Here is a 23,390-nt window from a genome sequence, read left to right on the forward strand (position 1 = left end):
AACTATTACTTTTTCTGGTTCAACAAATATCTTAATGGAATAAAGAAATAATTAGTTTGAAAACAGTACTGTCACCAAGGCATGATATCTAAAATGTTCATCATTGCTAGATATTATAATTTCAAGAACATCATGCTCCAAATGTCAAATATAGGCACAAAAAATATCTAGTTACAGCTATAGCCCTACTAAAAATCAAGAATGTCAACAAACTTCAGGGAAGACAATTGTAGAGCTACAATGGTCAAACCACTTTTTATTTTTATCCAAAACATTTGAAAATAATCCTATAGCCAGGCCAGTGTGGCTCAGTGCTTGAGTGTTGACTCATACACCCAGAGGTCACTAGTTTGATTTCAAATCAGGGCACATGCCTGGGTTGCAGTCTTGATCCTAAGGAGGGAGCATATATATTTTTCATATATAGATAGATAGATAGATAGATAGATAGATAGATAGATAGATAGATAGATATAGAGATATAGATATAGATATAAAAAATAATAGAGACATCTGTGAGTCCATTATATTGAACTTTCACTGTGCACAGGCATAACAGTGTGATTTTTTTATTTTCCAGAGATACAAGCTCCTTGGCTCCTAAGTTTTATAATTTCAATAGAAAGTGCACACCTGAAGTGTAAAATTGCTACCTGTGGTCATGATGTATAGTTCATAACATATTAGAAGTCCATAGACCAAGAGAAATGTCCCCATCCTCCAGATTATACTAGTGCATCATTTCTAGACAAAACTTTGGCACAGGAATAGAAACAAGTTCATCATCTAGAGGTGCCTTTCAGAGCTACAAAAGGTGTAGCTGTAGTAATTGACACCTTCTGTTCACCTAGAAAGCCTTTGTGGAAATTTGTAACAGTGGAGATAATATAAATTTTTTTTTATTTCCACAGGTTTATTCTGGATGTAGACAAAAATACTGATTACCATGCTGACCTAGGAATAAAGAGCAGTATTTTGCCTAGTTTATAAATGGACAATTCCTTAATTCATCTATCAAGAAGATAAAGATAAATGTTTTAGCACTCCATCCCCAGCCAACCTTTACCCTTTAAAACAAGCACATCAAACTCGCTGCCCACAGGCCACATGTGGCCCAATACGAGTATTTATGCGGGCCAGCCAATATAATGGCATGTAAGAAACGTCTTAATAAAAATTTTGTAACTTAATTTTTACAATACCCTGTTATACATAACTAGAGGCCCGGTGCACAAAAATTTGTGCACTCGGGGGGGGAGGGGGGGTCCCTCAGCCCGGCCTGTGCCCTCTCGCAGTCTGGGACCCCTCGGGAGATAACGACCTGCTGGCTTAGGCCTGCTCCCGGGTGGCAGAGGGCAGGCCCAATCCCTAGGTGCAGCCCCTGGTCGGGCTCAGAGCAGGGCCGATTGGGGAGTTGGGGCACCGCCCCCTGTCACACACAGAGCAGGGCCCATCAGGGGGTTGGGGTGCTGCCCTCTATCACCCACAGAGCAGGGCGGATCAGGGGGTTGGGGTGCCGCCACTCTCACACTCAGGGCAGGGCTGATGGGGAGGTTATGGCTCTACCCCGTCACACACAGAGCAGGGCCTGTGGGGGTGCGGGGAGCTCCCCCCTATCAGGCACAGAGCAGAGCCGATCAGGAGGTTGGGGCGCCTTCCCCTGTCAGGCACAGAGCAGGGTGGATAGGGAGGTTGTGGCCCCGCCCCCTGTCACACACAGAGCCACAGGGCGATCAGGGGGTTTGGGCACTGCCCCCTGTCACGCTGATCCCGGTGCCGGGAGGCCTCTCGGCTCCGCTGATCCCGGTGCTGGGAGGCATATTACCCTTTTACTATATAGGGTAGAGGCCTGGTGCATGGGTGGGTGCTGGCTGGTTTGCCCTGAAGGGTGTCCTGGGTCAGGGTGGGGGTCCCCACTGGGGTGCCTGGCCAGTCTGGGTGAGGGGCTGAGGGCTGTTTTCAGGCTGGGGGTGACTGAACTCCCAAACGCTCCTTTTTTCCTTTTTTTTTTTTTTTTTTTTTTTTAATTCTGGGCCAGCTTTAGCTTGAGGCTTGGCTCCAGCTCTTAGGCCTCCGCTGCTGAAAGTAGGTTTCTGGCCTTTGCTTACAATGTTGCTAATCTGCTGGCTGAAGTTGGGCGTATTTGTTACAATGTTTCTTAAACTGCCCGCTCAGAGGCCTGCAGCCGCAGGCGGGGAACGTTGGCGTCCTCCATCACTGAGGCAACCAAGCCTCATGTTAGTTTCAAGCTGCCTGGCTGCCGGCCGCCATCTTGGCTGACAGTTAATTTGCATATCTCGCTGATTAGCCAATGAAAAGGGTATCGGTCGTACGCCAATTACCATGTTTCTCTTTTATTAGATAGGATTATTAATAACAATCTACAACATTTGCTAATGACTGATTACTATAATCATGTTGCATTCATTTCCCTTACGCGCCTTATGCGCAGGCGCACCATTTCTCTCCACTAATACTAGCAGCAAATATTTTAGCAGCTGATTGCCACGTCATTAGTCTTGGACTGACTTGTTTGGTGTGCGCAACAGGAAATATTTGGCTTTCAGAGAACAAGAAAAATAGGTTTATTTGCATGGCGCTTATTAATTTTGTGCAGTTATTCAGTGTCTGGTAAGGTAATGTTCAAGAAAAAATGTTAATTTTTATTAAAATGTTCTATTATTTTATGTTAACAATTACTCATTTATTTCAGCCCTTTGTATTCAGCATGTCTCCATCGAAATAAACCTACGTTCCTATGAAAATTGAAGCTTTTGTTTTTTTGCGGCCCACGTAAACTTGGCCTGTGTTAGCCTTTGAGTTTGACATGCTTGCTTTAAAAGCTGGGAATACACTCTAGCCGGTTTGGCTCAGTGGATAGAGCTTTAGCCTGTGGACTGAAGGGTACCAGGTTTGATTCCAGACAAGGGCACATGCCTGGGTTGTGGGCTCGATCCTCAGTAGGAGGCCTGCAGGAGGCAGTCTATCAATGATTCTCTCTCTTCATTGATGTTACTCTCTCTCTCTCCCTCTCCCTTTCTCTCTGAAATCAATAAAAATATATTTAAATAAATAAATGCTGGGAATACAAGTAGGACCTCAGTGAAGTTATTTGAAGTCAAAAGCCCATGTAAAGAAATGGTATTTCGCCCTAACTGGTTTGGCTCAGTGGATAGAGTGTCAGCCTGTGGACTGAAGGGTCCCAGGTTCGATTCCGGTCAAGGGCATGTACCTTGGTTGCAGGCACATCCCCAGTAGGGAGTGTGCAGGAGGCAGCTGATCGATGTTTCTCTCATTGATGTTTCTAGCTCTCTATCCCTCTCCCCTCCTCTCTGTAAAAAAATCAATAAAATATATTTTTAAAAAAAAAAGAAGAAGAAGAAATGGTATTTCGTCCAGTTTTGAAACCTCTTTCCCACAAGCATATGCTTGTTGCTATCTTCAATAACAAAATATTTTAAAAGATACTGTTACTTACAGAACAATTTTTCTCAGAATAAAACTCATTATGCCCAAAACATGTACTCAGTAAGTTAAGAAACAGGTATATTTTAGTAACTTCTAACCTAATTTTAATCAGGTTACACACCACTTTTTAAAAATCTAGATTATGTGAAATCAGTCATTACAATGTTACAAAGAGTATTCCACCATAAAACCAAAAGTGTGTATTATACTGAAGTGACAAAAACTGCATTATTATCCTCCCAGGTAGTTCTATAAGACTGATAGCACCTTAGTAATACCTATTCATTGATTAACAAACTAAATGCCATGTAGCAGAAGGCATGTTAAAGTTTTAACTTTTGTGATCTCAGCCTATTTTCAAAAGAATAAAGAGAAAAAAACTAAAACTATAATTTATAGTAAAACATAAACTATGTTATAGTCCACAAAATGGATTTCCTCAAATAGAGATCTTACAGCATACAAACCCAAGACATTGCAAAAATATGTCATATTTTTTAATTAAAGGAAACTGCCTCTAAATTTGTCAAAATAACTCAGTTTCTCTACTCAGAAAGTTATTAGCCTTGATGAAAATAACTTGTGTATTCAGTGTTGTTGTATACCACTCTCTTAAGTCTAAAGACAACCAAATTATTCGATTCAGCTAGTAAGAACCAATTCCTTGTTTGAGGGGATATTTGCAACCAGAGGAATTCAAAATACAATGGAGAGAAGCAAAAAAAGACGAACACTCCACCCACACACAAAACCAAGCCAACCCAAACCCAGAATTCTTAATTCTCTTAAAATTTCAGTTATTGCCCTGGCCGGTTTAGCTCAGTGGATAGAGCGTCAGCCTGTGGACTGAAGGGTCTTGGGTTTGATTCCAGTCAAGGGCATGTGCCTTGGTTGCTGGCACATCCCCAGTGGGGGGTGAGCAGGAGGCAGCTGATCGATGTTTCTCTCATCCATGTTTCTAACTCTCTATCCCTCTCCTTTCCTCTTTGTAAAAAATCAATAAAAAATATATATTTTTAAAAATTCAGTTATCTACACTAAGAATAGACAAATATGTAAATTGGCCGTACTTTCACAACACCCCAAGTCAATCAGGAGTATGCAAATTAACCCAACAAAGATGGCGGGCCTGTGGGCAGCGCGCATGTGCACACGCACCAAGTGGCCGGGGGCGGGGGGCGGGGGCATGGTGATGATGCAGGCATTCTGCACTGCCCCAGCTGCTCCAGGCCTCTGGCAGCATGGGAAGGCAGAAGGGCAGCTCCGGGCCGGAGCAAAGGCAGAAAGGCGGCTCCGGCCAAAGCAAAAGCGGTGCCGGCAGCCAGGGGAAGGAAGACCCATTCTTGCACAAATCTTCGTGCATTGGGCCTCTAGTCTATATATATAAAAGCTGAAGCGACTGTTAGAACCGGACAACTGGCTGGTAGCTATGACATGAACTGACCACCAGGGTTGCTATGACACGCACTGACCACCCTCAACGCAAGAGTTGCCCTCTATGGTCAGTGCACTTCCACAGCCAAGCTCCTGTGGTCCCTCCCCCCGCCAGCCAGACCTGATCAGCCCTAATTGCCGGACAGGCCGAGGGACCCTACCTGTGCACAAATTTGTACACCAGGCCTCTAGTTTCCTAATACTTTTCTTTTATAGCTATTCACCCCATTGTTATATATCCTTTACATGTTCCTTAATATAGGTCAAATTCAGAGTAGCTATTCAGATGCCGAAAGTGTTTTAATTCTATTGTAAATCTTCCTGTACCAAAATGAGAATTTAAAAAAATTTGAAAGCAAGTAATTGACAGGTTTAAAAGTACAATTCTATCCTGCATAAACATTGAAAGTTTTATTTTGAAGATCCTACAATATGTAACTATATAAAATAGCATGATAGCATAATGTAGTAGTTCCATTGCTCAAACTAAAATTGGGATGATTTGACAACATAATTCTAATTCCAGTCTTTCTGATTTAATTAACTTTCAACAAATAAGGCAAAATACTTTTTTTTTTTTTACCTAAGTAAAGTTGGTCTTTAGAAATAATGTTTTCTAAGCTGCTTTTGAAAACAGTTAAGTAGGCAGCTCTACAGTTCATATAAAATATCTCCTCTTCAGTTAGTGGATATTTCTTTGTTCGAGGACTCTCGGAAAGCGATGATTTCTGACTGGAGAAGGCTGCATCACTTCCTGGACTGATGGCCATTCTACTAAAAAATAATTTTAAAAACTGGTTTAGTAAATGTTAATCCCCTAAAGTGCAAATGTCATCTTGCCTTTCAAATGAGAGCAGGAGGATCAAGACATTAGAGTTTTTAGTTGTGGAGGAAAAAAAGATGAACATTATATTATGCATAAGGTTGTCTTATCTGGTAAACTAGAAAAGTTTCTGCTTTATTAATATATATGTATATACCAAAGAACAAAACCAAAACAAAGATGTAACAAATACAAAGAAGAATCATAGGAAAGGAAAAACCTACATCTGTTCTCTCAAAATAACAGGACAGTCAGTTAAGACTCTTCATAGGATTGTCATGAGGATTAAATACTAGTAAGTTAATATATGTGAAGCATCCAGAACAGTGCTTGGCACAAATTAAGTGCTAAAGAAGCTGTACATAGAGTGAAACTCCACAGTAACAAGATCGTGGATATAATGTGATTGGCAGTTGGCATCCATCTCCACAGCAGGATCAAGCAGGTCATTTCACTAACCTTTCAATAATGCAGCCCCACATTTTACATGACTGGTTTTTAAAAATCCCATTTATAGTGTTACCATGAGATTTTACTGTGTTCCATTACTAACAATAATGTTTTGGGTTTATATAACACCTCTGCTCATAAGAGCTTAAAAAACTGTCATACATCATCATGTATCCCTACTACAGTGGTCAGGTATTTTTAGTCCATTTTACAGATGAGAAAATTGAGGGGCACAGAGTCACCAACTGAACAGTAGGTAGCCAAAGTCAGTAAATTTCAGCAACGGTTGCTTCTTTATTAATGTGCATGAAGGCTTCTTGTACAATAGTTACAATGAGGCACTAAATCGTGCTGGCCGTCTAACAGCTTCCAACATTATTTTACCCAGCTTTGACTTTAAAAAATACATTCCAGCCTAATAAATTGAATATTTCAAGTTCAACAATAAGACGACACAGGTAGGGTCCCCTTCAGGACTCATTGGATTCTTACTCAAGAGGCCTAAATCACTTGCACCTTCTTGAATTATATAGGTCTTTTACACTTGGGAAAGAAAGATAATAATCGCTTATCATGGATGAAGTACCCTATTTATAATACACAGACCGCCTGCCTGACACTTTCCTATTACACCAGATTTAGAAGGACCCCATAGGGATGTGGTGTCACAGTCTGGTTACTGCAAATTGGTATCACGATAATTAAGCACCAGAGTTTTAAACACATATGCGTCCACGCACCTCCTCCAAAAAAATGGGAAAGAAAACCGTTCCAACGAGGAAGAGAGGACGTGCATTTTGCAGCAAGCAATTTTAAAATGTGATGGGTTTTATTTATTTATTTATTATTTGGATTGTCTTCGAATACGTATTTTCCAAATAAGGTGCCTCCCTCCCGTGGAAATCCCCCGGGCAGAAATGTTACAGAATTCTATTCTTTCCCTTTCTGTGAGGGGAGCCGAAACTAGGCTTAAATAAATATATAACTGGACCCCCTCAGGCTTGGAAACCTCCTTCATTTAAGACTCCAGCCCGAGCGCCAGGCAGGGGCCTAGAGAGCACATTGCAGCAAACGGCTCCATCAATAACCAGCCACACGGTAGCGAGAAAAATAAACGAACAAGCGCCTCGGGCTTTTCCAGGGCCGAGTGGAAACGGAGCGCCAGCCACACCGTCCCCACGCGGAGAAACATGTGCACACGGCTGATCCCGGGCAGCATCGCTGTCTCTGTATTTCTCAGAGCATGAGCCTGCATTTAAGTGTACATTTCAGGTCCCGCCGTGCACCCGGTGTTAGTAGGACAGAGAAGGTAACGAAGCGGGTGGGAGGAAAGCCGAGCAGTAAGGGACACGACGCGCAGAGAGACCGCGGCTTGATCGCTACCTAATTGCAGTTTACAGACGAACGGGCGCAGCCAATTCTCTGCACGGATTCCACGATCCGCTCACCGAAGCCGGACGGACCTCGGCCTTTCTCTAATTACCATGGCAACTGAACCTCGATGCCACCGGAAATCAGACGCAGCGCACCTCCCAAAAAGGTCCGGCTAGGAATCTAGGGATCGTTAATCCACAGTGGTCAGAGACGGTCCTGTTGCTCCGCCATCCGGGGCTGGTATGGCCAGCATCGTGAGCGAGGGTGCTTCCTGGGCTGCACTGCAAGGGGCTGGATGCGGTCTCTGACCGACACCCCCTCCTCCTTTCCCCGCAGGAACTCGGACGCGTTGTCGCGGGTCTGTGTTTCCGGCGGGCTACATTGAGTGTGACACCTCGTCGACGCCGGCTCGCCCGCGCTTTTCAGGTTCCGCGTTTCCTCCGGGAGGTTCTGTCTGCGAGAAGGTTGCTCGCTTAGTTTGATCCAGCGGAAGTGGTCCTTCCCTCAGTGTGGAAATGCCGTAGGTATCTCCGTCCAGGCATTGCTGTTTGCCGGGCCCCTCTGCGAGCCTGGAGAGTTTGTTGTTTTTTAAAGTAACCTTTTGTGTTTTTCTACTTTTCTGAGTATAAACTTGTCTCCTCCGCCGACAGCTCCTGGTGCTTACCCACTTGATACCCTCAACCCACCTCTGCCCACCTTGCAGCCGCAGTTAGGTGATAGTCTTGGTCCACGTTAATCCTGACTCTCCACGGCCTTTGACTGGGTTTATAGGCTGTGGGCGGTAGCCTGTGATGTATTTTAGTGCTTGAAGTGATTTCAGATATGGTCAACATACCAAGAATGGGATGGAATCGATTGGAACACGCCAGATCATTTGACGATGCCCATGAGTGTGGTGAGTTCCCACAAACCTATAGGGCAACTCAAGAACTGGGTCTGGGGGACTCTTTCTGCCTCCCCACATGGGAGTCTGTGCTGTGAGATTCTTTCCCCTCCCCACGTGGAGTCTGTACTTGTGTTCTTCAATAAATTTCCACCTTTTCAATGCAACAAATAAGGAGAACTGAGTCTCAAGAGACCTGCATTCCAGCTATGACAGGAGGAAGCGTAGCCAATTCTGGCGTCAGTTTCCTTATTGCTGCTGTATAGAAACTTTTAAAAAGTTCAGGAAATAAGTTTTTCTTTGGGGTGGAGGGATTACTATCTAACACGTGAGATTTTCTGGCAGTCCTTGTCCCCAGGTTGACTTAGGCACCCCCTCCTGTGCATTTCTGAAGTAACTTACTTATTCCAGTATTATTTTTATTTTTAGATTTGAGCCAAATGCAAAGCAACACAGAGGGGGAAATATTTGTATTAAATAAGAATTGACATGAAAGTGGAAAGATGTAAAGAAATAATAATTTGGCTCAGTGGATAGAGGGTTGGCCTGCAGACCTAAGGGTCCTGGTTCAATTCTGGTCAAGGGCACGTACCTCGGTTGTAGGTTCCCCTTCCCCCTTCCCTTAGTGCCCCAGGAGAGAACCAATCTCACATGGATGTTTATCTCTGTCTTTCCCTCTCTCTTCCAATCTCTCTAAAAACCAATGGAAAAATATCCTCGGGTGAGGATTAAAAAAGAAAAGAAAAAAGAATAACCTACATTTATTGAATCCTTGTGATCTGGTACAGTTTTAACAATCTACCTACATATTCTCATTGAATCCTAAAAAGGGACTTTAGGAGGTACTGCTATCTATAATTTCCAGATAAGAAATAGGAGGTACTGTTATCTATAATTTCCAGATAAGAAAACTCAGCACTTAATATGGTGTCCTACACAATATCAATAAATGTGTTTCACTTATATCCTTTTTCAAAAAGTACATTTTTATTGATTTCAAAGAGGAAGGGAGAGGGAGAGAGAGAAAGAAACAATGATGAGAATCATTGATTGGCTGCCTCCTGCACCCCCACACTGGGGATACAGCTGGAGGTGACCTCCTGGTTCATAGGTCTATGCTCAACCATTGAGCCATGCCTGCCGGGCCAATTTTATCTTTAAAAGTTAGGATTATTGAAAAGGTTTTGCTTTCCCCAGGATTAAGCAAGAAGACTTGTCTTCCTATTGCTGCGCTTTAAAAAAATCCAGTTAGCACTTTTGTGAACCTTCAAGGATAATGTAGCAAAAGTCCTACCAAATAGGAATACAATGGAAACTGGTGTGCATTTGCTTAGGAAGTGGTGATAACTATGACCCCGTTCTGTATAGATAGTGGGGAACCAAAAAACTATTAAAAGTGGAACTTTTGGATAATTGTTTTCCTAGCATACTAACAAACACATGTTATATTAGAAGAGTCTGTGGTACAGATATTCTGACAATAAATATGTAACCTTAAAGTTGAGGTTGACGTCATAGGACATACTAGTATATCTGACACAAATTTATTTTTAGAGTATACTAGTATATATAAAGAATTCTTACAACTCAACAGTAAAAAGACAAAAACCTTATTAAAATAAAGGCTCAAAGACTTGAACCAATACCTAATAAAAAGGTTTATGGCCCTAACCGGTTTGGCTCAGTGGAAAGAGCTTCTGCCTGTGGACTGAAGGGCCCCAGGTTTGATTCTGGTCAAGGGCATGTACCTTGGCTGTGGGCACATCCCCAGTGGGGAGTGTGCAGGAGGCACCTGATCAATGTTTCTCTCTCATCAATGTTTCTAACTCTCTATCCCTCTCCCTTCCTCTCTGTAAAAAAAAATCAATAAAATATAGTTACTTTTTTTTTTAAATAAAACTTTATTGTTCCAATTATTACAGTTGTTCCTCTTTCCCCCCCATAGCTCCCCTCCATCCGGTTCCCACCCCACCCTCTACCCTTACCTTCCCCCCACTATCCTCATCCATAGGTGTACGATTTTTGTCCAGTCTCTTCCCGCATTCCCCACACCCCCATCCCCCCAAGAATAGTCAGTCCACTCCCTTTCTATGCCCCTGATTCTATTATATTCACTAGTTTATTCTGTTCATCAGATTTTTTATTCACTTAATTTTTAGATTCACTTGTTGATAGATATGTATTTGTTGTCACTTTGTTGTTCATAATTTTTATCTTTACCTTTTTCTTCCTCCTCTTCTTAAAGAATACCCTTCAGCATTTCATATAATACTGGTTTGGTGGTGATGAACTCCTTTAGCTTTTTCTTGTCTGTGAAGCTCTTTGTCTGACCTTCAATTCTAAATGATAGCTTTGCTGGATAAAGTAATCTTGGTTGTAGGTTCTTGGTATTCATCACTTTGAATATTTCTTGCCACTCCCTTCTGACCTGCATAGTTTCTGTTGAGAAATCAGCTGACAATCTCATGGGTACTCCCTTGTAGGTAACTGACTGTTTTTCTCTTGCTGCTTTTAAGATTCTCTCTTTGTCTTTTGCCCTTGACATTTTAATTATGATGTGTCTTGGTGTGGTCCTTTTTGGATTCCTTTTGTTTGGGGTTCTCTGCACTTCCTGGACTTGTAAGTCTATTTCTTTCACCAGGTAGGGGAAATTTTCTGTCATTATTTCTTCAAATAGGTTTTCAATATCTTGCTCTCTCTCTCTCTTCTTCTGGCACCCCTATAATTTGGATGTTGTATGCTTGAAGTTTCCCCAGAGGCTCCTTGCACTATCTTCATATTTTTGGATTCTTTTTTCCTTTTGCTTTTCTGGTTGGGTGTTTTTTGCTTCCTCGTATTTCAAATCTTTGACTTGATTCTTGGCATCCTCTAGTCTGCTGTTGGGAGTCTATATAATATTCTTTATTTCAGTCAGTGTATGCTTAATTTCCAATTGGTCCTTTTTCATATCCTTGAGGGTCTCACTATATTTCTCAGAGGTTTCTAGAAGATTCTTGAAAAACCTTATAAGTGTGGTTTTGAACTCTATATCCAGTAGTTTGCTTTCCTCCATTTCTGTCATTTTTTACCTGTTTCTTTGTCTCCACATTTTGGCTGCTTCCCTGTGTTGATAGAGTGGCTTTCTGTGCTAGGTGTCCTATAGGGCCCAATGGCTCAGCCTTCCTAATTACCTGAGGTGGACACTCTTGGTGCACCCCTTTGTGGGCTGTGTGCACAGTCTTGTTGTAGTTAAGCCTTGATTGCTGTTGGTATCACTGGGAGAACTGACCTCCAGACCAATTGGCTGAGAGGACCAGTTGTGTCTACAATGGGAGAACTTCTGTGCTGGAGACACCCTTATGGGGCAGGACTTGCTTCAGTGGGGCTTTGGCACTCACTGAGTCTGCCCCCTAAGTGTGTCTCTTATGGATGTGAAGAGTTATAATCTGGATGGTCTCACTCTGACCACTGGGTGTTGTAAATGTTTCCCTCCACGTCCCGTGTGGTTCAGGGTTCAGGATCTGGAAGAGGAGCCGCACACAAATGAAAGAGAAAAGACAAGAGATAATTTGGGAATATTGGGGGGCCAGGCGGGTAAGTCCAACTCAAGAGGAAGGACTTCCACCGTGCTCAGGCTGCACCAACTATTTTATAGTCAGAGGTAAACAAAGTAGTGGTTACCATAGTTACACAGTTCTTGTGAATTTCACTTGTTTTGACCATAGTTACACTTCCTGCACTTCCCTCAGCCCATTAGCTTCCCAGATAAGATCTAGGGAGTGTTATAAGGTCAAGCCTAATTAAGCTAAGAGGACTGTGCCCTCTAAGCTGGGACTTGTTTGTGACTTTGCCAACAAGTCAGTCCGAGGCTTAACCCTATATTGGTTTCCCACAACTGGGTACACTGGCTCTTGGATCTCCAAGGAGGTGCAAATTCAGCCACTGCCTGAGGCCACCCAGCAGGAGCTACAGAGAGATCTGCAGATTCCTCCTCTTTGTTTGGGGTTTGGAGGTGCCCAGATGAGGCTCAGCTGTGAAGCAATGCAGGCTGCTGACGAGCCTTAGTCCTTCTTTTGGAAGCTCTGGGGTTCTCTGACCCAGCTGCAGTTTGACAGGTTTTTAGGCAGAGAAAGGCCAGGCCATTCGCATGCAAAAGCCTCTGCGCACAGCTTGGGTGGGGTTGTAAATTGGGTGGGGCGGGGTCTCAGGGAATCACCAGGGTGGAGCAAACCGCAATGGCTGCCAATCTGCTCTGGCTCAGAGAGGTCCCGGGGTCTGTGTTCCGCGGCCCCATGCAGGAATAATGAACACTGCAAGCACCTCTGCAAGAAAGCCGCCCTCATGTTCTGGACCGATGCCAGACAGTCCAGTTTCTCTCTGTATGAGTCTGGGTCCTCATATTCTCGCCCAGAATTGGAGTTCAGAGCAGTCAGGAGCTTGTATCTCCCTCCGATTGAAAAAGACAACAGCGTACCCAGCCGCCAGCCCTTTTCATACGCGTCTCTGTACCTCCCCACTTCCACACCTCTGCACCTCCTCCCGGGCTCAGTGCACTTTTCTCTTTCCTTCTAGTTGTAGAATTTCCACTCAGCCAGCCTTCCCGTGGTTCTGGATGATACTAGTTTTGTCTTTTAGTTGTAGTTTTAATGTGGTTGTACACGGCAGCAAGTTCAGGTGTTTACCTATGCCGCCATCTTGGTTGTCTCAATAAAATATATTTTTTAAAAAAAGGTTTATGAATGGCAAATAAGTATTTTGTTAGACATCAGGGAAATGAAAATTAAAACTATGTTGAACATCCAGTAGAATATTGTATATACATTTTACATTTTAAGAATACTAGGCGAATATTGAATCTTTTTTTTAAATTCTTTTTTATCCTCACCCAAGGATATGCTTATTTTTTTACTATAAAGAAGGAGAGAAAGAGAAACATCAATGTGAGAGAGAAACATGGATCAGATATCTCCAATACATGGAACCTGCAACCTAGGTAATATGCTCTGGCCAGGAATCAAACCCTCAACCTTTTGGTGTACAGGATGATGCTCCAACCAACTTAGCCACCTGGGCCAGGGCTGACTATTAAATCTTGGTGAGTAGGTTTGTTTCATAGAGGTATGGGTTAGCACTTATTAAAATAGTTCCTGTGTCTTCTAGGCTTGAGCAAATAAATGTATTGAGGATCATAGGAGCTAGGTTTTCACTGTTGGATAGAGAAATGTAGCATATTTTGGTATGCTCTTGGTTCTAACCACAGAACACACCAGCTAAGAGACTATAGATAAGACTGTTAATATGACATCCTTTAGGAACCTGCATTTAAATGACCTTAAATAGAATTTGGAGAGTCATAAAAATTAAAGGAATTAAATGTATTTTTGGAGTTAAGACAGGTTTTAAATAAAAAATAATAAATCAGTAATTGAACAACTTTATGCCAATCACTGTCAGGCCTTGGGGATATAATTGTGAACAGATACTGTACCTTTCTAGGAGTTTTAACTTTAGTAGGAGAGATATTTTAGCAGGCATTTTTAGAACTCATACCTACCAGTTAACAGACAAGGTGCTAATAATATAAATATCTTATTTAAGGAGGGAAGACAAACTAAATAAATAGATTATTTCAACATAAATAAGTTTAGTGAGACAGGCATGTACAAGTGCTTTAGGTATAGAGTGGAAGAATCCTTAGTGCAAACTAAATATCTTCAGGGAAAACTTAGAAATGATTGTGCTGGGCCAGCTGGTGTGACTCAGTGGTTGAGTGTCAACTCAGGAACCAAGAGGTCACAGGTTCGAGTCCTGGTCAGGACACATACCCAAGTTTTGGGTTTGGTCCTCTGTGGAGGGCATGCTGGAGGCAGCCGAAAGGTGGTGTTCCTCTCTTATAGATGTTTCTACCTGTCCATCTTTCTAAACAAAATTTCAAAATTTTTTTTTAAATAAATAAAATTTTTAATAAAGAAATGATTGTGCCAGAATCTAAAGGGAAGGGTAGCATCAATGTTAGTTTATTATTATTAATTTTTATATTGTAAAATATAATATATATATAAGAAATTATATAAAACTAGAGGCCTAGTGCATGAAATTCATGCATGTCCCTCAGCCTGGCCTGCACCCTCTCCAATCTAGAACCCCATAGGGATCGGGCCTAAACCGGCAGTTGGGCAGCCCTCTCACAATCCAGGACTGCTGGCTCCTAACTGCTCACCTGCCTGCCTGCCTGATTGCCCCTAACCACTTCCCTGCTGGCCTGATTGATGCCTAACTGCTCCCCTGCTGGCCTGATCACCCCCAGCTTCCCTCTCCTTCAGGCCTGGTTGCCCCTAGCTGCCATCCCCTACAGGCCTGCTCACACCCAACTGCCCTCCCCTGCCAGCCTGGTTGCCCCCAACTGCCCTCCCCTGCAGGACTGGTTGCCCCCAAATGCCCTCCCCTGCCAGCCTGGTTGCCCCCAACTGCCCTCCCCTGCCAGCCTGGTTGCCCCCAACTGCCCTCCCCTGCCAGCCTGGTTGCCCCCAAATGCCCTCCCCTGCCAGCCTGTTTGCCCCCAACTGCCCTCCCCTGCCGGCCATCTTGTGGTGGCCATCTTGTGATGATGTCATGCAAGGGTGTGACACCACCTAGGCTTTTATTATATAGGATTCTGATATGTCTATTTGGCCCCTTTCAATAGACGCTTTTAAAGGACTTTATGTATGTATGTAGGTGTGATGATATACATACTTATATATTTCTTGCAGAAGGTAACAGTAATGAATATTTTATTAATGTTCATTTTTGAGAGTACCCATTTAGGAATGAAATAATTTTATGGCATTTCTCATTTTATTCAACCCAAAGAAGATCTCACATTTGCCTGTTTATCTTCTGGGGTCATTATTCCCAAATATATCTTTTTTGCTTCTATAAGAATACATTAGCCATTTTTTTATTAATCTTTAATAAAGAAACTTTTGACACTATAAACATGTTGTCCAATAACTGGTTGCAGTATTGACCAGTTTTGTCACAAAGAACAGAGGCTTCATTGTTATATAGGTTCTTTCACATGTGACCATATTTATACATGTAGTGGAGTGATGTTCCTACTCACCCATGCTGTGATAGTGAATTATCGTGTAATCATTATAAATGTTGAACTCAAAAGAGCATAGACTTGAATGAAAGGGAGAATGCAAAGAGGATATAGAAGATTTTTCTCCCTTTGTAGTTCATTCCTATACATAGAATGGGGATAATCATTTTAGATATCTCAATTTACACCTGAGGAGTCACATGGGATGTGAATTTGGCCATTTCTGTTCATTAAAGGATTTCTAAGTTATCTCATAAGCATACTCCCATGAGGTAGCTGGCAATTATTATCATCCTTATTATAGTGAGGAGTAAATGGAAACACATATCAAATCATATTTTTATTTTCCATTCAGAAATTTCCTACTAGTTTACAGGCCAATATTAAGTTTCTGAAGCTCAGTGAGTTTATGTGATTTGCCTGACCTTAGGGGAAGAATTTGGCAGAGCATCAAGGCTCCCTGAGTCTTATCTGCTTTACTTATTTTATCTTCCTAATCCCCCTCAGCTCAGCTATTCAAAATTATATGTAATCTAATGTTTTAAAAGTCCTGTAAGATGCTGAGTTGCAGGCTCAATCCTCAGTAGGGGGCGTACCGGGGACAGCGGATAAATGATTCTCTCTCATCATTGATGTTTCTATCTCTCCCACTCTCTTCCTCTCTGAAATCAATAAAAATATTTTTTTAAAAAAATTAAAAGTCCTGTAAGAGAACCTCAAATGATACCATTCTTAGTTCTTCATTAGGAATCAAATGATAGTTCACATTTTTTAGAACAATTTCTTTTGTGTTAAAATACACCTCATTTGAGTGGAATCACATACTATTTGTCCTTTTGTAATCGGCTTGTTTTACTGAGCATAATGTTTTCAAGGTTCATCCGTGTTGTAGCATGTGTCAGAATTTCCTTTTTTTTTTCTTATCCTTATCCAAGGATATGTTTTTATTGATTTTAGAGAGAGAGAGAAACATCAATCAGTTGCCTCCCGTACATACACTGACCAGAGATCAAATCACAACCTAGGTATATGCCCTGACCAGAATTGAACCCCCAACCTTTTGGTGTATGGGATAACACTTCAACCAATTGAGCCACCCAGCAAGGGCAGAATTTCCGTTTTAAGATTGAATAATATTCCATTGTGTGTATGTATATGTGCATGTGTGTATATACCATTTTGTTTATTCATTCATCTGTTGATGGGCATTTGCATTACTGGTACTTGTATTTTTTGGCTATTGTGAACAACACTGCTGTGAACAGGGGTGTACAAATATCTGTTCATGTCCCTGCTTTCAATTCTTTGGGGTATATACCAGAAATGGAATTGCTGAGTTAGATGATAATTCTATGTTTAATTTTTTGAGGAATTGCCTAAGTGTTTTCCATAGCAACTGTATGATTCTATAGTACCACTAGCAGTGCGCAAGAGTTCTACTTTCTCTGCATCCTGACCAACACTTATTATCTATTGTTATTTTTATAGTAGCCATCCTAATAATTGTAAAGTGATATCTCGTTGTGGTTCTGATTTGCATTTCCTTAATATTAGTGCCGCTCTTAGTATTTGTGATGTTGGGCATCTTTTCATGTGTTTACTGGCCATTTGTGTAATTTTGGAGAGATGCCTATTTGAGTTCTTTGCCTATTTTTGAGTGCCCCATTTTTTTAAACCAAGGTAGTAACCACAAGAGCTGCTTATAACTTTACAGAACTACCAGAGATATATCACTTTTAATTGCTAACTAATACTGGTAGCAGGTGAGTGTATACTTTAGGAAAATAGCCTATATATCTAATCAAGTGTTGTCTGTACTTCTTTTATAATATGTTTTATCCATCTCTTCCTCTCTGTTCCTATTAACATTATCCTAGTCTGCTTGACATCATCTCATGCTTTTATTACAGTTGAATCTGGATAAAAGAGTGGGTTAAAAACAAAACAAAACAGGTAAAAGCATATAGTAGGTGCTTAATTTAATAATTGGTATCTTGACAGTGAGCCCAGTTCTAATAGAGGGTAGTAAGAATAGATGGTCATAAATTCCTCTAGTAGGTTTGTTCTTCCTTATCTTTTCTTTAGTCCTTCCCCTTCAATTTAGCAAAGATTTATGATGCACAGGACCTAGATCTGAGTTCTCTCACTCGATCGGCATGATAGTGGTCAACTCAACCTTACTGAATTAACTAAGTGATTTCTCCAATTTTCTCTATGAATTTTTTTATGATTCTTATAAATATTTTCAGCTTTTGAGTATTGGATACCTGAATTATCTGAAAATTACATTTCCCACAATAAAATATGGTTCAGATTCTCACTAAACTGTTAAACTGGGAGATAGCAATCTAATTCTGCTCTCTTTCTTGCTTATTTTTACATATTTCCTTGGACTACTTAGATCAGTCTACCTAAACTAGAAGCCTTTAAAATCCGAACATTTAGTTTCATTCTCAAGGAATTAACCATCAATAATAAAGCAAAATATTTTAAACAGTTAATAACAGGGTGGGGTTTTGTTTCCTTCTGAAGGGTAGTATTGCATCTTTTTTAAAATATATGTATATTTCTTTATTGACTTCAGAGAGGAAGGAAAAAGGAGAGAGAGATAAAAACATAAATGAGAATTATTGATCGGCTGCCTCCTGCACACCCCCTACTGGGGATCGAGCCTGTAACCCGGGCATGTGTCCTTGGCCAGAATCGAACCTGGGACCCTTCAGTCCTCAGGCCGACGCTCTATCCACTGAGTCAAACTGGGTAGGGCAGTATTGCATCTTAACAGCATTTGAAAATAAAGGATTAAAAAAAATGCTGTTCTGCATACTTTGTTTTTTATTTCTACTTTTGAAGTTTCATTAAATGCCAGAACGTCTTACACACCTGAGTAGGTGTCCCCCCAAAATGTATACACAGTTTTTTCTTATAGCTCAATTGATGCTTCTTTCTTTTCAGATTTAACCCATTGGAATGAATAATTATTCAAAGTGGGACAACCTGTATATTCCAAAACTAAATAAAAATACTTTCTTGGGGTTATCTGACATTTTTACTTGTTCTTACCTCTATTATTGCTTCATCGAGAATTTATATTATATTGATTTCAAATAGACTTTGAAAAGATAAAATCCTTTAAACCAGTTTAATTAATCTCAAGAAATAATGTTATGTAATAGGCTAATATAGATGTAATAGAAATTTAAGTGAATCCTTTCTAGATAAAATTTTTGTATTTAATATTTAATGAACAGTAATTTCTGTAAATTGTCCATCCCTTTTATTTTTCTCACTCCTGTCACTTATTTGAAAGTCAGTAATCAGTCATTTATGAATAGTCATTTTTAGAATATATGTTTTTGTTTTCTATACTGCAACCTTTAGCCGTAATAATATCTTTTTTTCCTAATGCACAAATTCTCTAATATTTTAAATAACAATTTCTGTTTCTCAGGGATCAAGAAAATATTTATAACTCTGTATTTGTCACTGGGAAAACTAGTTTTAATTTATATTGACCTTTTTCTCCTTTGAGCATTTAGTCTGCATTCAATAAAACGTTGATGACTGCTCTTTAGAAGACAGCTGTATGAAATAAAGTATTATAAATATTCAGCTTTCCTTTCTAAGCATTGTCACCAACAGCTGGGCATCCAGTTTAGCAGAACAGATTTTGCACAGAGAGAGCCTGGCATGTTCCTGAATCAGTTTAGCGAAGGAGACAAAAAATAGTTTCATATGGATTGGGGACTTATAAAGACATAGAGCATCTGTTCCTCAGTTAAGTCATAGTCTGGTAGCATTGAATCATGTTTAAAGCTACAAAAATGTGGAAAACTTGTTTCACCTTGCTCATACCTTTATTTTAATACCCAGTGCATTATTTGTGCAAATAATGTACTTTCAGTATCTCCATTGAAGGTATGTAAATTATTTTGCTCTTCTGTATAATTTTTATTAGTGTTATTTTAGAACACAAATAAGTAATTTTTACTAAGATTATTTTATAATATGACTAATGATTGAATTGTATGATAATGTATATATAAAACCACATATGCATAAAAGATCCATTTAAATATTTAATTATGATTCCATCTTGAAATATGCTATTTTAAAAAGTTTCATTGCTCTGAAAATTGTTTTCTTATGGTATTTTACTTTACTTGGAGAAGGTAACTTAGAATCTTTATATATATACTACTCTTAAATATTTGGTTACTAAAAGCACATCCTATCTAAGATTTCTTTAAATATTTTGTTTGCAGTGTTAAAAGATCACTGAAATTGGATGATCCGTTTGAAGCACATGTAAGTATTTACTTATGAATTTATAATTGCATAGTAAGATTGTGGTCTTAATTTTTTAACAGCTAATTTACCTTACTAAGTATAAAAATCGTCAAAAAACATGGTAGCATAATTGTGATTGGCACATAATTTTCAGAAACATAACACATTTCTGTAAATCTAATGTATGGAAGTTCCCGGCCAGCTTGAGGTTTCATTTAAGAGGCAAATTATTTAGAAAAATTATGGAAATAATTTAGTAGAAATTAATTCACTATTTGTAGAAAAAATATTCTGCCACTTAAATGCACAAGAAACAATATGGGACAATGGTAATGTTTTAATCTACATTCTATAATCTATAATATCTGAAATAAAAACATTAACAGCATTTTTATATCAAAAATGTAATTACCTTTTTCAGCTACACTGGCATGATTAAACAATAAAATACTAACACTGTAATAAATTTCACCATGGTTGTCACAATAAAAATAAAATTGTACTGTTGCTATTACTTTTTGTAAATTTAGTCATAGCACATTCCCAATGCCAGCATATCATGACATATGTTAGTTTATTATCTTTTCATACCAATATGGATCTAGATACAAACACTAATACTGAGCTACTTATGGCCTCAGTAATCTTAAGTGCAAATAAATTGGTGAGAAAGTAAATTAAAACAAATAGCTAGTCAATAAATAGGCTGCTACAAAATCCCATAGGAGAATACCATTTCAAGAAATGGTTTTATATGGAATTCTTTTTTGGAAGACTCACTGGTATTTAACAGTTTACCATTTTTAAAAGTTCCTAAATGCTTTTTTAAAAAATTTAAACAAAGATTGCAAAATACTGCAGTGCCACTAAAAAAATCATTAGCAGTGTAATTAGCAATTTAGAGTACCATTATCCAACTTGCTCTGTACAGAATGCAGCTGTGACTGTAATTCTGCATCTGTTTCTTTGGTCAAAATGGTATTTGGGTAGATGAGTAGTCCAGCTTGAAATGGAATACTGCTCTTTCCTGCCCCAAAACTGTTCTTTGGGAGATGGTGACATTATTCGAATGGAAAAGAATAGCCATTTAGGAATTTATCCACTTTGTGAAGTACAGTTGTCGTCATGGCAGGTTTTCTGCCCTTTTCTTTCTTTCTTCCTTTCCTTCCTTTCTCCCTTTCCTTTCTTCCTCCCTTTCCTTTCTTCCTTCCTCCCTCCTTCCCTCCCTCCCTCCCTCCCTCCCTCCCTTCCTTCCTTCCTTCCTTCCTTCCTTCCTTCCTTCCTTCCTTCCTTCCTTCCTTCCTTTTCTCTTTCCAAATTACGATGTATCAAGGAAGCCAGTGCCACAGCTAATATCCTGTATTAGAAAAATCCATTGTTTTGTTTGGCCCAATTTGTACCTTTAAACCAGCTGACTTAGCTTGGCCAGCACCTGCTACATACCAGTTTTCAGCATCCTCGTCTGGCCTTCATCATTTCTCATCTGTTTCTGATATTTTCAGCTTTTGTACTCTACCTAGTCATTTGTTAGCAACTCTATATTCACATCTTAGGTCTGATAGCTTCTGTGCTGCTGCTAAGTCTAGTCTTCTCTCCTCAGCTACATTTATCCTTCCATCTTCAGAAACAACTCAACCCTGAAACAGCGAGGCTCCCAAGAATCTACCCACATGTCAGTGATCCCATCGAGGCTGTCTCAGCCCATGCAAAGGAAAATCAGACATTCAAAAAGAAACACAGAGCTAGACTTCTAAGAGTACATATTGCTGTAAGCTACAGTGGGACTGGTAGTAATTTTTGGTCATTTTGCCTGACCAATACAATGCTGAAGGAAGAAGGGTTTGGTGTCCAAGGAGAGGAGATAGCCCTTATATGCCACTTGTTTGAAGTGGAACCTGTTTATCTTAATCTGCTATTTCCTCTGTCATAGATATTGGGAATTTTCATATCCCAGTGTTCCTATGGAGCTACAGATTAATGCTCCATGATGGCAGGGCAAGTCTACAAAAGTCATTTTTTTAATCATTCTCCTAGTATGGGAAGCAGAGGTATGGATCATCCCCTGTGACCTTTCTTTAATATATAAAATGTATACTGCAAGTACCAGTACTTACTGAACCTTCCAAATTATTTGGGGATTGTGAGGACTCCTGAAAGTTTCAATTTATCATCACCTATAGTATTTGGGCTGCTCAAGTTCTTGTTCTCTAAGCATTGTTTCTTGATAAACTTTCATGAGCAAAGATGAATTATTTATTACAAACTGCTGCCAATATCAGTCCAGATGATGTTATACGGACAACTGGCTACCTGGTTGTAGACCTAGCCAGCTTGACACAATCCCTTTCAGTCCATCTCATAGAAGGAATGAAAGGAGCAGATGCTACGAATGGGAAGGGGAGGAGCATATTTCCTGCTAAGACAAACTCAGTCGGCATGCTGCTAGAAATCTGGAATGGCAGTTTAGGTTTGGGCATAGATTATTACATTACTATTGGTAGGACACTTCTAAATCTGCTTATTCCCATGGCCTATACTTGTCTTATCTAAGACAGAGCTTCTGAGCATTAGGAACTTTTATAGCTTACATTCTATAGATTTACTTCCTGATCTGCCTCAAATCTACTCCTCTCCCTCTCCTTCCTTCCCTCCCTTCCCCTTCTTCCTTGCTTTGTTTACCTTTTTATTATGAAATTTTTCAAACATATACAAAAGTAGGACAAATGATTTTATGAACTCCCATGCTGTTTCAATAATTAGTAGCATTTTGCCAATTTTGAGATATATATATATATATATATATACACACACTAGGGGCCCGGTGCACGAAATTCGTGCACTGGGTGTGGGGTGGGGGGGAGTGTCCCTCAGCCCAGCCTGCCCCCTCTCACATACTGGGAGCCCTCAGGCATTGACCCCCATCACCCTCCAATCACAGGATCGGCCCCTTGCCCAGGCTGGACGCCTCTGGCTAAGGCATCCGGCCTGGGCAGCGGGGACCCGCAGTGGCAGCAGCCCCGCGATCGTGGGCTTCGCTTTAGGCCCAGGCAAGGGACCCCTAGCTCCTGGGACTGCCAGCTTCGACCGTGCCCAGCTCCCATCGCTGGCTCCACCCCTACTTCCTGCTATCACTGGCCAGGGCGGAAAAGGCACCTGATTCTCCGATCATGGCTGGGGGGCAGGGCAAAGGTGGCCCCGGGGCCGCCTTTGCCCTGCCCCCCAGCTCGTAGCTCCCCCCTGGGTTTCCGATCACTGTCAGTGGCAGGGGGCTTCTTCCTGCTTTCCCTTTCGCCTCCCTGCATTGTGCCTACATATGCAAATTAACCGCCATCTTGTTGGCAGTTAACTGCCAATCTTAGTTGGCAGTTAATTTGCATATAGCCCTGATTAGCCAATGAAAAGGGTAGCTCATACACCAATTACCATTTTTCTCTTTTATTAGTGTTGATATATAAAAGAGCCAGGATTGTTACCACTGAAGGCTCGACCAGACCGGAAGTCAGTGCTAGGTGGCAACCCAGCACTGACTGGGGCCTCTGCAGACGCCCTGACCCAGCACTGACTGCCTAGGGGGCTGTGGATCAGGCCCGGAGGGAGGCCTG

The 23,390-nt window shown here is 40.8% G+C and overlaps 2 protein-coding genes across 6 annotated transcripts in view; one reads left to right on the top strand and one right to left on the bottom strand.

The window, feature by feature from the left end:
• The window catches only part of EFCAB7 (EF-hand calcium binding domain 7), a 64,408-nt gene extending 56,695 nt beyond the window's left edge, over positions 1-7,713 (bottom strand). For 2 of the 4 annotated variants that reach the window (XR_009451963.1, XM_059689303.1), the window contains exons 1-2: positions 7,559-7,712; positions 5,486-5,676 (exon numbers count right to left, since the gene is read on the bottom strand). Coding sequence is in view for 3 of the 4 variants with exons in the window: in XM_059689303.1 (XP_059545286.1) it covers positions 5,486-5,672 (187 nt within the window). In the remaining variant the exon portion in view is untranslated. Of the gene's footprint in view, positions 1-5,485; positions 5,677-7,558 lie in introns of all 4 variants that reach the window. The other 2 variants (XM_059689305.1, XM_059689304.1) reach the window with 2 other exon arrangements.
• A 160-nt stretch (positions 7,714-7,873) lies between these two features.
• ITGB3BP (integrin subunit beta 3 binding protein) overlaps positions 7,874-23,390 on the top strand; it is a 62,131-nt gene continuing 46,614 nt past the window's right edge. For both annotated transcript variants that reach the window (XR_009451964.1, XM_059689306.1), the window contains exons 1-2: positions 7,874-8,069; positions 19,764-19,806. Coding sequence is in view for 1 of the 2 variants with exons in the window: in XM_059689306.1 (XP_059545289.1) it covers positions 8,065-8,069; positions 19,764-19,806 (48 nt within the window). In the remaining variant the exon portion in view is untranslated. The remainder of the gene's footprint in view (positions 8,070-19,763; positions 19,807-23,390) is intronic.

This window comes from Myotis daubentonii, chromosome 3 (genome assembly GCF_963259705.1).
Source record: "Myotis daubentonii chromosome 3, mMyoDau2.1, whole genome shotgun sequence".
Lineage (NCBI taxonomy): Eukaryota > Metazoa > Chordata > Mammalia > Chiroptera > Vespertilionidae > Myotis > Myotis daubentonii.